Source organism: Castanea sativa, chromosome 4, assembly GCF_040712315.1.
Source record: "Castanea sativa cultivar Marrone di Chiusa Pesio chromosome 4, ASM4071231v1".
Taxonomy (NCBI): Eukaryota; Viridiplantae; Streptophyta; class Magnoliopsida; order Fagales; family Fagaceae; genus Castanea; species Castanea sativa.
This window is the reverse complement of record NC_134016.1, coordinates 8,980,588-8,996,142: the sequence shown is the minus strand read 5'-3', so window position 1 is coordinate 8,996,142 and position 15,555 is coordinate 8,980,588. Positions and strand designations below refer to the sequence as shown.

The 15,555-nt window shown below is 36.4% G+C and overlaps 2 protein-coding genes and 1 pseudogene across 2 annotated transcripts; all 3 read right to left on the bottom strand.

The window, feature by feature from the left end:
• Positions 1-4,647: 4,647 nt before the first annotated feature.
• LOC142632409 (disease resistance protein RPP13-like) lies at positions 4,648-8,088 on the bottom strand (annotated as a pseudogene).
• Positions 8,089-12,734: 4,646 nt separating this feature from the next.
• LOC142632408 (uncharacterized) lies at positions 12,735-13,523 on the bottom strand. The gene has a single exon (XM_075806819.1). The coding sequence runs from the start codon at positions 13,521-13,523 to the stop codon at positions 12,735-12,737; it is 789 nt and encodes a 262-aa protein (XP_075662934.1).
• Positions 13,524-13,599: 76 nt separating this feature from the next.
• LOC142632407 (uncharacterized) lies at positions 13,600-14,562 on the bottom strand. Its single transcript, XM_075806818.1, has one exon. The coding sequence runs from the start codon at positions 14,560-14,562 to the stop codon at positions 13,600-13,602; it is 963 nt and encodes a 320-aa protein (XP_075662933.1).
• Between the last annotated feature and the right edge of the window lie 993 nt (positions 14,563-15,555).

The window sequence follows — 15,555 nt, the reverse complement described above, 5'->3', positions numbered from 1 at the left end:
TGAAAAATAAATTAATTTGATCTTTCCACTTAAAGGACCATTTAATCAATAATAATAATTTTATAAAAATTTTCCAACATGCTATGGTCAAAGTTGGTGGCAAACTTGCTAAGCTCGGCTAATTGTTCTTGCCTCGGAGAAGATGGCTTTTAGCATCCAGCTTATGAACTTTAAATGGCTATGAAAAATTATTAGATTGTATCAATTGTTATGCCCCAAAAATAGTAGGTGCTTTTGCCTTCATTGGACCACATCAACTATATCGTACTGTGTTTAATAATGAAAGAAATAGCAAAATTCAAAATTTAAAACTTAGCATATAGTAGTACTGTTAAGTTTTGTCTAATACTGATGTACATAATATTCTAGATACTCAAAAGGAAAAAATTCTATAAAAAAATAAAAAATCCAAGTTAGTCGAAAAAAATTACAGAATCCAAAATCTAAAACTACAAATCCAACTATATTGTTCATGTAAAAAATATTATAGATAGAAATTTTTTTTTAGGGGAAAAAAAAAAGAATTTCTATCTATAATATTTTGTACATGAACAATATAGTTGGGTTTGTAGTTTTAAAAGTAAAAGTCTCGCTGATTGGCCTTGCTAGTGTGCGAATGTCGTAGCCTCTTCTGTCCATTCCTAGAGAGTCTTATATAGCCTGGCTTCTTTCATTGGTGGAATCTGCCCCCCAGCCCTTCCCTCTTCAGCTAGCCCTTCCCGGTCAACTGCGGAAAACCTTCTCAATTCTATTGTAAAATGAAGAACATTTCCCACCAAAAGATCAGTCCAATAATACCACTCACTGGTAAATAAAAATTCAATAATTAAGAACCAATTAATTTTTCCATCCACATATCAATTAGCTTAAAGCTAGATACCAATGGAATTTAAAAGGAATTCAGTTCTTTGAATTTTATCACTCCTAAAATCTCAAACAATTTCTCAAAAGCTAAACAATCCACAAAATTATTCATCAACCAAACAGGCCAATTAAGGTCCAAAACACAAAAATTTCAGCCACAACACATCAGTCTACTTAAACTGATGTACTTTGAAGAATTTAAGTTTCATTTAAAATATTAAGATAATTTTTTTTTTTTTTTTAAACTGCCATGAGCTTTTACTAGACCAACGGCAGTAACGAACCTAAGAGCCTTGATTAGGACGTTTGCCCCCAATGTTCTTATTTTAATGGAACTACAAAGCCCTGTAGGTATTTCTCAACAACATAAAATAAAATCATTAAAATTAAAATTAAGAAAATAAAAAATTAGTAATTTTTTTAATAAAATAAACATTATTAAATATTTTGAAAATATGACCGTTGAATTAAGATAATAGTAAATATATCTATTTCTTATATACTATATTATATAATAAGGACATAATAGTCAATTTATTTAAATTACATTTTCTATCCTCCCACTTTTCTCTTCAACCAAACCAAAGAGTTTTTCACTCCTCCAACCAAACACATATGAGAGAAAATCAAATTTTTTCTATCCTCCCACTTTTCCACCCTCTCATTAATTTTTCATTCTCCCACTTTTCTACAGTTTAGTTGGAGGGATAGAAAAGTAGAAGGATAGAAAATAGTGGGAGAATGGAAAAGTGAAATGATAGAAAATGTTTTAATTTTTCTCATTTTTGTTTGGTTGGGAGTGAAAAAGTGGAGAGATGAAAAAAGTGAGTTTGTATAAATTTACTCATACACCCTTATTAAAAAATAATGACCAATTAAAACAAAAAAGTGACAAAAAAAGAAAAAGAAATCACCCTATTTATTAAAAAATAAAAATCATGTTTCTAAAAAAAATCATGTCTAGTTAAAAAAAAAAAAACAACTATCACACCTACAAACCACAATCCAGGAAATATATAATAAAAAAAAGGGATCGTCCAGGAACGAAAATTAAAAATTAAAAAAAAAAAGAAAGGAAAAAAAAGAAAAGAAAAAGGAGAGAGGCAACGTGCCCACCAGCCCAGAAAATCAAAAAATGAAAAAAAAGAAAAGAAAGGAAACTTTCAGAAAAGAAAAGAAACAAAAAAAAAAGAAAAAAAAAAAAGGGAAAAAGGGGGCAACGTGCGTAGCACCAAAAAAGAAAAAAAAAGAAGAAAAGAGTTAGGTATGATCATTTTTGTCCATTAAGCAGCCTTATTTTCTCTCTTTAGTTTTCTCTTCAGTTTTCTTTTTATTTTGGAGAGAAAACTTTTTAGTAGGCTCAAGGAGAATACACTCGGGTTCTATAATTTATTTTCCTTCATTCCTACCTAACCAAACATACTCCAAAAAGTTTTCCTCCCAATTTTATCTCCAAAGTTTTCTATCTACCCTATTTCACCTTCAAACAAATACACCCTAAGGTTATGTTAATCCGTGTCCTTAAGATAATTGTTAATAAAACATATTGAGAAAGTTTTAACACAATTTTTATGAAAAATATAAAAAAGGTCAAAAAAATTAATTACTTTATTATTTTTTCATAAATATTTTTAAAAATAGTTTATATACTAATGACTTTAAGGGTGTGTTTGTTTGGAGGTGACATAGGGTGAAGGAAAATTTTGGAGAGAAAATAGGAAATGAAACTTTTTTAGAGTGTGTTTAGTTGGATGAGGAGAAAGTAAAATAAATGGTGGAGCTCATGTGTTTTCTCTTCGGCCTACCAAAAAGTTTTCTCTCCAAAATGAAGAGAAAATTGGGAGGGAAAAGCTCATAAAATGAACTTCCAAAAATACCCTTAGAAGTCACCTCTAAGTCTCCAACGCTTTTTTTTTTTTTTTTTCATTTGCTTTTGCTTTTTTCTCCAAAATGAAGAGAAAATTGAGAGGAAAAAACTCATGAAATGAACTTTCCAAAAATACCCTTTGAATTAACATCCAAGTCTCCAACGTGGCCTTTTTCTTTTTTGGACGTGTACCTTTTTTTTTTTTTTTTTTGTGCTCATATGTTTATTTTCTCAATAATTTTGGTTGGTTATTTTTTTGAAAACAGTTTTGGTTTAATTTCTTATGTTATTTATTTATTTATTTTTTACTTTAATGAAGTGTCTATCTATATAAATTTTGTTTAAAAAGTGTAATGTATTACTTTTTGTTTTATTTTTTATAGGGACATGATAATAAATTTATACCAACTTTATTTTCAACTAAACAAAATTTTTTTTCTATCTCTCCAATTTTTCACCCTCTCAATCAAACACAAATAAAAATAATTAATTTTTTTTTCATCTTCTCACTTTTCTATTCTTACTCATCTATGCTCCTTTGGTTACCCCAAGGCGTTCTTTATGATTAATATCATGAAAGAGGACATTGAAACAGCATGCGGAAAATTACTGTCTTCAACAGCAGAACAGCTGTCATCAACCTCGTTTAGCATGTTGCTTCCCTTTCATCTTAAACCTCTTACTCCTTAGGATCTTCAACACAACCACTAATCCAACAGACTAAAAAAAAATGCTCAGCTTATACAATCTTTCGCGACAGCCTACAATACTCTTTTAGGCAAAAGCACAAACATATGGAGTGCTTTGAGAAGAACACTACAAGTTGATAGACTAGGACTCCTAACAGAGAATGAGATGAAGTGAAGGAAGATGGAGAGACCTAGGATTAGAGACAAAGTTGTGAGTTGTGAGTAGCCCCCACAAGAAGATGATGACTCTAGAGGAAAACACTATAATCTACAGTCTAGAAACACTTTGCAGATAATAGAAATGAACGTAAGAGATGGAGAATGTTTTTCTTCTATTTCTCACACATACACCCGCGCGCACACACAATGGTTATACTACCTTTATTTATAGATTTTTTTCACGGATGATTACTTTTAGGAAACCAAGGGAAATATCAGATTAGTCTTGGTTATGGATTGGACCAACTCCATTGTGAGTTTACTCATTCATTAGTCCCCGTCCAAAATTTCTAACATGCAGAATTTTCGGGAAAGAAAAAAAAAAGTTCTGAAATAAGCACTGGTTTTAGAATACATCACAACAATCACATTTAAATATAAAAATAAACCTCCCCCATCACCATCTCCATTCTCCAACAACAACAAGAGAAGCAACAAATAACAATAAGATCAGAAAAAAAAAAAAAAACACACGAGGGTCAAGGAATGATATAGCTGCACGCAGCCAAGCCTTCTACTGGTGATACCCCTGAAACAAATCATCACATGAAAGGAAGAGCTAACATCTGATAGTGTCCTTGGAGTGTGCTTGACATCTTCCACAATGTTTCTGAATTTCCCATTCCTTGTATTAGCATTGGCCTTACTATCTCAGCCGCCCCCAAAGCAGTTGGAATAACTGACATTTATTTTGCAGAAGTTTGTCATCCTCTGGTAACACAAGAAACTTGAATAAAAGGCAGAAAAAGTTTCTATGGATTATGGATGCAGTGATAAATTTCCAACGATTATCATATGTAATGAATCGCTGCATTGATTCCTTCACGACAAAAGAACTGGAACACTAATTTAGCAATTGATTAATAAGAGCAATAACTAGCATGTAAATAATCTGGAAAAGATTAGAGCTTGCAAATTATCAGTAAGAAAATCAAACTATAAATTATGAGGCTCACAATGCTATTGGTAAAAGTTAAGGAATACGTACTAATAAGAACTGGAGGTACCTCAGGGTTCAATGCTAACATGGCGCACATGTGCTGTTTTGCCGCAATACTCACTATTACCATCCTTAATCCGTTCTGTGAACTCCCTTGGCATGTTTGACAGTTTCAATTCTTGGAGAGTCTTAACATGCTGCAATCCATCAGGAAGCTTATGCAGCTTTGCACAGGATCTGATCTCTAAATCTCTGAGACGAGGCAGTGCTCCTCCCAATACAATCCAGTCCTCCAGCTCCTCTAGTTTCCATAGTTTAAGAACTCGAAGCTGAGGAAAGCTGTTTTCAGGGCAGCACATATTCTTGCCCACATAAGATTCAGAGAATAACTGGAGAATCCTCAGTTTTGGAAGTTTATATAACTTTTGCATTGGATCTTCACTTAGTGCTGATGCTGATAAGGTATCTCAATAAGGTTCTCTGGAAATTCAGAGATGACAGTTGGAGTTTTAACCTTCCAAGAAAATATACACTGGAGAGATTTGTATGGCCTAACAAAGACTGTAAGTGTAGATCCCAAGGTTGATTGTTTAGATCATGTGATTTCAGCCTTAGAGACTGAAGATGTTCTAGTTTTTGAATCCATTCAGCCACTGCTTCCAGTTGCAATGACATTTCATCCTTTTGATTTGACATGCACCGGCATGCCACACCCAATTTTCTAAGATTGATCAACGTGTCCAAACCATCCTTTACTGGACTTTTCTCATCCACAAATGCACCCCATAAAGTTTGCAGTTCTGTTGATGAGACACCTCTTGGTCGAGGCCCAAATCTACTGCGATAACTCTCACTCAAATACAAGTGCCGCAGTCTTTGCATCTTCCAAATAGAACGAGGGAGAGTACCGATGTAAGTGTGCTTCACATCTAGTGTTTGGAGTTTCAGCAAGTTGCTAATAGATGAAGGAAGTGACTCAAGGTAAGTCCATCTCAAGCCAAGGTAACTTAACAAAACCAGCTTACTCAGTACCTTTGGCAATTGAGGTCTGAAAACACGTTCGAGATCAAGCACCCTCAGCAATAGAAAGCACCTGCAGGAAATGCACCGTTGAAGAAAGTTTCCTATCTCATCCCCAGGCTGGCTTCCTTCTCGATAATCAAAGGACATAAAAGATAGGGACTTCCTATAAGAGGCTTGCAGAGTAGCAATGGCAGTGTTGTCACCATGAATCTGATTAAAGCTGGTGTTGCTGGGTTCTGTGTTATTGTAATGATCAACAATCCAACGGCTATGCTGAAGGCTTGAAGATGATTTGGAAGCTGTGTTGACTTGTCCTTTGAAAAGTTTGTCTTTCATAGCTTTAGACAAGAGTTCACTTAAATCAGCAAGAAGAAAATTACTTATGAGTTCACAATTTAGCCGAACACTTGAAGATGATTTGGAAGTTGTGTTGACTTGTCCTTTGAAAACTTTGTCACTTGAAGATGATTTGGAAATTGTGTTGACTTGTCCTTTGGAAACTTTTTCCATAGCTTCTAACAGGAGTTTCCTCAATGCAACAGGAAGACGACAACTTCTGACTTTACCATTTGGCTTCTTCTCTGTTGCTTGAACCATGTTCTGATCTATCAGCTCCATCAGATACCTCTCAGCAAATTGTTCAGGAGAATCGTCACCCCTGCCTAGTCTCAAAAACCCCTCAGCAATCCACAGCTTGATTAATCTTCTTGCAGGGATGTCAAATCCTTCAGGAAATAATAGGAAATAATTTAGACATCCTTTCAACTCTAGGGGCAATTTCCTACTGACCTTGTCTGAGATTTCGGACCAAGGTCCCTTGTCTAAAATTTCAGACCAAGGTCCCTCGCCTGATATTTCTGACTCTTCTGTCTTTTTTGAGCTTATCTAGCACCGTTGACCTCTCAGTATCGGTTAATTTGGTTGGAACTTTCTCCGACAGCAGTTTTCCCAGTTTTACGATTGCCAGTGACAAACCGCCACAACTCCTCAACATTTCTCTTACGAGTTTTTCTTGCTCTTTGGGGACTTCCTTCTGAAAAGTATTGGTAAATAATGTCCAACTCTCATCAGTACTTAGCAAGTGCAGTTTGTACTGAAAGATTCTTGAGTCAGCATCTGCCATGTCCCTAGTAGTGATCACTATTCTGCTCCTATTTGATTCATCTGGGAATGCGTCTTTGAGATCATCCCAGATTCCGGCCATGGAGATATTATCCATAACTATGAGGTAACTCTTTCCTCTTAGTTCTTCTTTAATGCTCCGCTTCCCTTTTACTTTCTTTCTTATTTCTTCCAGAATATCTTCAGCACTATGCTTTTCAGATATTGAAACCCTAGCACAGATATCAAAACGGGCAGTATTGAGATGGAGGGCTTCTCTGGTATCTTCTTCGAGTCCCCAACTTGGACTCTTCAACATGTTCAATGCCATATGCAATCCTTCTGTGTGTAAATTTCTTAATTTTTTCATTGATAATAGAGATCTCCCGCACAACCTTGGAATCAGCATTCCAATTGATTAATGATGCAAGCCTAGTGAAGACGCTCTTCGTTTCCACTCTTTTGTTCTCATAGATGCCAATAATAGCCTCTGCTTTAAGAGCAATCTCTCGCATTTCCGCCTCCCAGTAATTGAGTCTTGCATCTGGTTCTTTCATCGCTTCAACATCTTCGAGAAAAGCTTTAATCAGTTCCAGCTCTCTTTTGATAGATTCAACTTGCTCTTTGGCGTAAGATCTTCCTACAGTATCAGATGTAGGCAGTCCGGTATCAATCAAAGCATTCATTTGGCTTGATTTAGCTATAATTGTCTGTGTGTCCTGCTGCAAAAACCCAGGTTGGGCCGTCTTCAAGTGATTATCAACATTTTTAACAATAACATTAGACATAAATGCGGAGGTTCCTGGCAGGTCTTGAACTGTTGAACTTCGAACCCTTTTTCCTTCAAATTTCCCAATGTCATAATTATTGCCAATTTCTTCAATCTTACCAACAGATCTTATTGTCTTTGTGTGCTGCTGAGAGGAGCCTGGTCGACCTTCCTCCAAGTTATTATCATCATCTTCAACAGTAGTACCAGAGATAGATGCCGTGGTTCCTTGCAGGTCTTGAATCTGAAGATATTGACCCCTTTTTCCTTCAAATTTCCCGATGTCATAAGTTATCTTTCTTTCAGACATAACATAAAATTTACTGCTCATTTCTTCTATCTCCTTTGCTATAGAGAGCAACTTTTTGAGAAATAACAGAGGTGAACGTCCCTTCATTTTTTCTTGCTGTAGTAGAATGCGAGTACTGAAATTATCCACCTCAAGATCAAGGTCTTTCATTTGCATCAACCAGGCCTTCCCTCTCTCCCCTCGATCTTTCATGCCCTCAACATCATTTAATAAGGCACGCAGTAGCTTCAACTCTTCGAAGATTGACTCAAGTTCAAAACCCGTTGATGGTGTCAACCCTTGTCTTTTTTCATCGAATTCACCCATTCCATATATCCACCTTCAGCCATACGCATATTGGATCCTGCTCCTCATCACCATCATCTCTGTCCTAAGCTCTGAATCTGCATGATGAAAAGTAGTAGCTTTGAGTATTGCCCCCCCTGCACGAAGCAGCAAAGTAGGAGCTTTGAGTTTGGCCAGCGTCTCTATCTGCTCCTCTCTTTTGCTTACGAAGGAAGTGAGGAAATCCTTTGCAGTAATACAAATTTTCCTCACCCACTCCCACCAAACTTTCTCCCTTTCATCTAGCTCTCTAACGGCTTCCATATGTTTTAGAAGATCTGATAGACATTACTTTACTTGCTTAACCTCGCAGGTGGCAAAGGGGTTGAGAAGGAATTTTGGACTTTGCACAGAATCAATCGAATCAATCTGCTCTAAGAAAGAAGAAATGATGGTTTTGGACTCTAATATTGCGTTCTCCTCTCTTGATATAGTGACTTCAAGTTCTTCAGAATCTCCCCGATGTTTTCTGACATTGAGGATTTGATGACGTACTCTAAGCAGATCATAAATATGAGACTTCATCACTTGTATCACGATCTCCGCTAACCCGGTAACTGGATCGATTAGCAATTGAAAACCAAACAAGAACATTTCCAGTGACCGTAGCAACCCTCTGTTTCTGAACTTGAGAGTTATTTTCGGATACTTTTCTTTGTTGATAATTTGAAAGTTGGGAGAGGGAGAATTTGAACTCTCCCCATCTCCATCTCCATCTCCATCTCCTTCTCCTCCTCCATCTCTACTTTCTTCTCCTCCCCTATCTTTTCCGATATTAAGGACTTTGCTTTTTTTAGACAAATCATTGACACGTAGCAAGAGACGCTTTACCTTGGAACTTGTACCCAAGAAATATTTCATTGAAATACAAGGCAGATCTCTTCAAAGTTTTTGCCCCGCTCGTCTTTGCTCTTTTGAACATGAAACTGTCGATCATATCCTCTACGGCGCGAACAACTTCTCTTGCATTTTCTGCCCAACCTTTCATAGCTTCGTCTGGTCCTTCCAACGATTCTATGTGGTCCAACACAGCAAGCATCAGCCTCAGTTCCCTTTCAAGTGATCTCAGCTGCGGTTGGAATCGAAATTCACTTACTTCATTTAATTCTTCAAGAAGAAGCTTAATTAATGGCGTAAGACTAGCCCCAACAAGATACGCCGGCATCGCCATGGCATTCATGCAAACTAATTTGGGTGGAAAATTAAAAACTGAAAAGAAAGAAAAGAATCCGCCCTTCACAGTCCATTCAGTCTTTCCACTCCCTTCATTCTTAGGAAAAGTTAAAAAATAGAAAGAAATTTAAGTTTTTTATTTATTTATTGTATGCTATGATTTAGGGTCTATTTGGATACCGTTTATTTTACTGAAATTAAAATCTTATTGTTGAAAGTACTGTAGATAAAGGTAAAAGTTGGTTGAAATAATACAGTGAAGCCCATGAATAGTGTCAAAAAGTGCAATGGGGCCATGAATAGTGTCAAAAAGTGCAATGGGGCCATGAATAGTAACAAAAATAAGCTGAATAATGAAATAATTTATAATTTTAATTCACATCCAAACGCATACTTAGGCTGAGTTTGGATTGGGCGTTTTGTGGCCACGTCCAGCGTTTTGCGTTTTTTTTTTTTCTTCTGCTGCTGTACGGGTCAGGAGACAAAGGTTACTGTTCATGCACTGTGCATGAACAGTAGCCCACTTTTGCTGACTTTTCAGCACATTTGTGGGTCCCGTGTACTGTTCACGGGACCCACAAACTTCACTTTACAGAATTTTTTTTATTAAAAATGGGTTCCACGATACTATTCACACATTTAAAAATTATTTTGGTACAGTGTTTTCAGTTTTCAGTTTTCAGTTTTCAGCAATAAGCTCTATCCAAACGGACCCTTAGGGTCCGTTTGGATACAGCTTTTTTTGCTGAAAACTGAAAACTGAAAATACTGTAGCAAATAATTGAAAAACGCGGGTTGATTATTTTTGGTCCGAGCACTGTAGCTCAGCTGAAAACGCGTTTTTACTTTTTTTTTTTTTTTTTTCCTTCCTTCTATTAACTTCTCAGTCCTCACCCACACTACCTAATGCCTGCGTCTTCGAGAATAGAGTTCCACGCCCGCTAGAGAAAGGAAGAGAGGAAAAACTACATCGGTCTAACGCCGGCGAAGAGCTCAGAATGTAAATCCACAAGGAAAGCAACCCAGTCTGACGCCGGCGAAGATCGGGTCCCTCGGTGGTGGTGGATGCGTTTGATCGACGGTGGATTTGATGGGTTTTCTGGGTAGATCCATTTGATCGGTTGTGTTTGCTGGGTTTGACCGGTTTGATGGGTTTGATTTTTTTTTTTTCACATGGGTTTGATTTTTTTTTTTCACATGATTTTTATTCATATGGTTTTGGTTTCACTATTTTGATCTTCTGTTTTGATGGATTTGCTGGGTTCGATGAAATTCTGGGTTTGATCGGTGACGAACACGAAGAATGAGTTTGCTGGGTTCATCATGTTCTGGGTTTGAGAATGGGTTTGCTGGGTTTGATCGGTGAAGAACATGAAGAATGGGTTTGCTGGGTTGATTATGTTTTGGGTTTGCGAATGGTTTGCTGGGTTCGATGAAGTTTTGGGTTTGATCGGTGAAGAACGCTAAGAACGGGTTTGCTGGGTTCATCATGTTCTGGGTTTGAGAATGGGTTTGCTGGGTTTCGATGAAGTTTTGGGTTTGATCGTTGAACGGGTTTGCTGGGTTTCGATGAAGTTTTGGGTTTCGATGAAGCACACGAAGAACGGTGCGTTGAAGGAAAAAAACGCTACGCGTTTTCAGCTCAGTCTTGCGTTTAATTGGAAGCAACTGTAGCAGTGGGTCCCACGGATATACAAACGCCAAACGCAAAACGCTCTCTGTAGACGCTATCCAAACGCCACCTTAGGGTAAAAAAGTAGAGAGATGAAAATTTATTTATTTATTGATTGTTTAGTTGAGAAAGAAAAGTGAAAAGATAAAAAATATAGCTTGTATAAAATTACCTTAGTACCCCTATTACATTATATAAGAAATAATTTCCTTACCATCATTAAAAAAAATTACTTATTATCAATTAAAATTAAAAGAATAACATCTTATAAAAATTAACACATTATTAATATTGTAATATAAAATATTATAGATATAAATAAAATTAGAGGTACCTTCTAAAAAATAGAGGTGAAAGCTACCATTTGATATAAAAGAATCCACACAGTTGATTAAAGAAGGAAAAAAAAAAAAGCGGAAAAAGTAATTGTTTAATTAAAAAGAAAAGATGTTGGAATTTTTTTTCTAAAATTATTCCCTCTTTTCAAACCAACTAAATAGACTTTTTGGAAGGGTCGAAAAATGAGAGGATAAAAAATAGGAGAGAAGATAGAAAAGTTGGAGAATGTAAGGGATTTAGTTTTCTTTCATGTGTTTGACTGAGAGGATGGAAAAATAGAGAAATGGAAAACTCATTTGTTTATTGGGCTTCACACAAGATGCTTTTCATTTCAGTAGCGAATGAATTTCTTGTCATTGGGTTTGCGGAGGTTAGGTATAGGTCGAAACAAAATGAGGTGTCTATAATTATCTTGTAAACAAACCTTATCCATATATGTAGGTAAGTTTGAATATAAATATAAACACAGCTCCTCAAATATTTTCAAGGAAGCAAACCAAAGCACAAACTCTTATTATTCTCTCTTTAAAGACCCATTTAAATTGATTGCCTTAACCTCAAAGTGCATTGGTTCAGCTGGTTGAAAAGTTCTTAAGTTCTTATTAGCATCAATGATTTTGATTAAGATAAATTTTGGCTCTAAAACATGTTTGGAGTTTTAGACTTCAATTCCTAATAGGAAGATGACACATGTCCTTAATATGTGCAATACACATGATTTACTTAACCACACTTAACCCAACCAACCAAGTGAGTCATATGTTTGAGCCACATATCTTCTTTTTATTAGAGATTGAAATTTGAGACTACTAACATGTTTGAAGGCTAAGCTTTTTCTAGTTGTTACTTAGGAAACAACACTAATAGACAAGCACAGAATCACAAAAACATTTTCCTCAAAAAGTCAAACAAAAAACAAAGACTGTGAGCCAAGTTTTTGGCAAAGCAATTAAGGGTTGTTTGGTATGGTAGTTTAAGCAATACTTTTCAGTTTTTAGACAACATTATATGTATTTTCATGCACTTTTTCACTTACACATATTTCTAAATATTACAAACAACGTTATTAGAATAATATTACCAACGGCCCCTAGTTAATTAACATCATTTTGCCTTGGAGATGGGTCTAGTAGCACCACTACCAAATCTGATTTGAAATCACTCCAAAGCATTTTTGCACTTTGAAATTACAAAAGTAAATAATACTTTGCATGCCTTGTGAAAACTGGGATTGATTAGTTATGCTCACAAGTCACACCAGGACAGTAAAATGAATTCTGAAAGTCATTATGTTTTAGCGATTAACTAAATAACCACGAGAACATCAAAAAAACAAAAACAACTACAACAACAATATTGGAAACAACATCTGTAGAGATCAATGCAGTCTTTTCTCTATAGGACTTTGGCAGGTCAACTAGCCGCCATGAAGTCCCCTTCACATCTAACTCAGAAACAACTTAGCCCTTAGATGGCCCCTTGAAATCTGGAAATGTTCAGTTATACCCAGATGGGCCATCAGAAGCCAGACGTGAGTGAGTAGCTCCCCACCTTGTCTGAGCCGCCTGGCATGGTAATTCCAGCTACACTGACTTGCAGCATAAGATAGCATCTCCACCCACACTTGGCTTATCCTCTCCCACTTCTGTTCAGTTTCCCAATTATTCCGTGTCTGCAGGAATTGCAGAGATTGTGCGACTGTGCAAGCATCAAACAGCACTGACTTGCTTCTGTCACCTTTTATTTGAGATGGCGGAATTTCCATGTTCACTTTAAATAGCACTTCACAAGCCTTGTTTTCGTCTGATATATAATCTCTTTCTTCTATAAACTCGATAGCCTCAGCACAAGTGTCCTGAAATCTGATTTTACCAATCCCACTGGGCAGCATGTAAGGGCACATTACTAGAAGGTACACCAAATAATTCGAAAACAATTTGCTCATACATATTAAACTTTTGACAGTTTCGGAGTCATTGTACATATCACGATAATGGCAGAGATCTGTTGCAATGTGCCAGCGAAGAATGGTTTGATCAAAGTCTACCTCCATGCTCTGAGCAAGATTATGAAAACATTTCTTTGCTTCATCATCATCTTCAGTACAAGCAAATAATTTCTTAGAAACCCTGATACCTGATATGCTGCTTGCGTTCTTAAGCTGGTCAAAGATCCTTTTTTTCAAACCCTCAGGGATAGGCTCCAAATTCTTGTACCAATATTTCTCTAACATTTTATACCAATATTTCTCTAACATTTTATTCCAATATTTCTCAAACTTTTTATTAAAGCACCTAGTTTGATACCCTTTAAATGACTTCCGTTTGAGGCAATGACTCATTAGGTTGTATTGCGCCACAGAATCCGACCATCTCTTGTTCAGAGGTAATAGAAAACATAATCCAAAACATGAATTGAAAAAAAGAGTTGGCTTTAGAGATGAAATCCACCAATGGTTTCTTCTGCTTACTCAGCCAAAGCTTTGTCCAATCTGAAGAAAGTAGTACGATTACTGCATAAATTTCTAGACCAATAGCTCCACCCAGCAACAAAAATGTGATGCTTGTGTCGATGGTTGAGTAATCATTCCTATCGACGATCAAGAAGGCTATAAGAGTAGATATAGTACATAATAAACTGACAAAACGACAAATGCTGCCAAGGCAAGAATGGATCAAACCAGCCTTTGTATGAAGTAAATCGTACATGAACCCGAGCTCGATCTCTATCACCTTAAAAGCTTCTTTGCCAGTCTTTTCTTGTTGGAAGAAAGATCGGCTATTTTCGCGATTTTGGAAGCTTAGAATGAGATCTGCAAATAAAGGCTTGAAAGTTCTGAAGAAGTAAGAGGCCTCACGTAATGCATCTGGAAAATTGTTGTGTCTCACAACTGTGGAAGTATCAATTATTGTCCCTACAGAGATTTTGAATCCCTCAGCTTTCTTGGCATCGTATCCATCCATGAATTTGGCATAGTTAGGTCCTGGATCGGGTCGAGGGAGCATTGAGTCTCTGAATACATCATTGCTTGCAGTTCGCAGAACCCATATCCGCTCCCCAAACTTAATTATTCCAGCTATCAACATTGGAATTGCTAGAAAATTAACTGGGGCGCTTGCCCAGGACTTTATCAACACGTACAATGCCACAAAAAACTGGACTACCAGCTCAAGCAAGCGCCTTGGCCATAATTCATTGTCTTCCAATGAATAGGCAGTAATGGTGTCTGGACCACCAAGATGCACGAGAAGAAATGGTGCCCAGAATGCCATTATCACATAGTCGGGTTCGTATGACTGAGTTTTCTTAGCACCTTCTTTTTGGGAGAGGACGCCAAGCGAAACAGTCGCAATCCAATCTGCAGACAAATACGCAACCCAAAGGAATATTCTAATCCAATTTTTGGGTATGTACTTCCTCCGCTTGCCCAAAAGGATGAGAGCTATTTGCAAGAAGAGACTGAATAAAACTAATACTCGGACCTCCCATCTATTCCATATTGTCCTAATTCTTTCAGAGGAGATCCCAATCAGCGTCGTCTGCTGGTGCTGGAAGCCTGGAAGATCAGAGTGCTAAGAACTGGGAAAAAAATGCGTTAGAATATAGAAGAAAAAAAAATTTAAGCTAGATTGAAGAATGGCAGAAATTAATTTGGAGTGAGCTTAATTACCAATGATAAGCATGACTTTGTTCTCTCTTTCCCTTCTGTTGTTCACTTTACTTATTGTTTCACTCCCATAATTATTGAATGGCTCCTAATCGAATTGTTGAAGCCATTGCATCCAGAAATAAGTACGGGTGTCAATGTTCGACCCAATCGGTAAATATGATATGAACCCGACACGAGTTTTTTCGGGTTAGGGTTGGGTTTTAATGGGTTTGAGTCATAAACGGGTCGACCTGAAAGTGACATGATAAGAAACGTGTTATAAGCAGGTCAACCCATGTAACCCGCAATAGACACGTTTGACACGCCAATTTATTTGTGTCAACCTAAAATGACCAATTTTAACACAACCTATTTAACTCGTATAACAAATAAATATTCATTTTATTTTATATTTGTCAAATACCTTTTATATTATATATATATATATTTTTTAAATTTAAAAAGAAAAGTGAGTAATTACAAAAATTTATAAGGGATATAATTGAAAATTGAAACTTTACAAACCCTAGATCTCTAAACCCTACAAACCTTAAATCTCTAAATCTTTTTATAAGTATCTATTTTTTTTAAAAAAAATTTCAGTTGTACTACTCCT

Excerpts from the sequence above, each read along its gene's own strand:
- LOC142632407 (XM_075806818.1), bottom strand. The coding sequence starts at position 14,562 with ATGGCATTCTGGGCACCATTTCTTCTCGTGCATCTTGGTGGTCCAGAC.
- LOC142632408 (XM_075806819.1), bottom strand. The coding sequence starts at position 13,523 with ATGTTAGAGAAATATTGGTACAAGAATTTGGAGCCTATCCCTGAGGGT.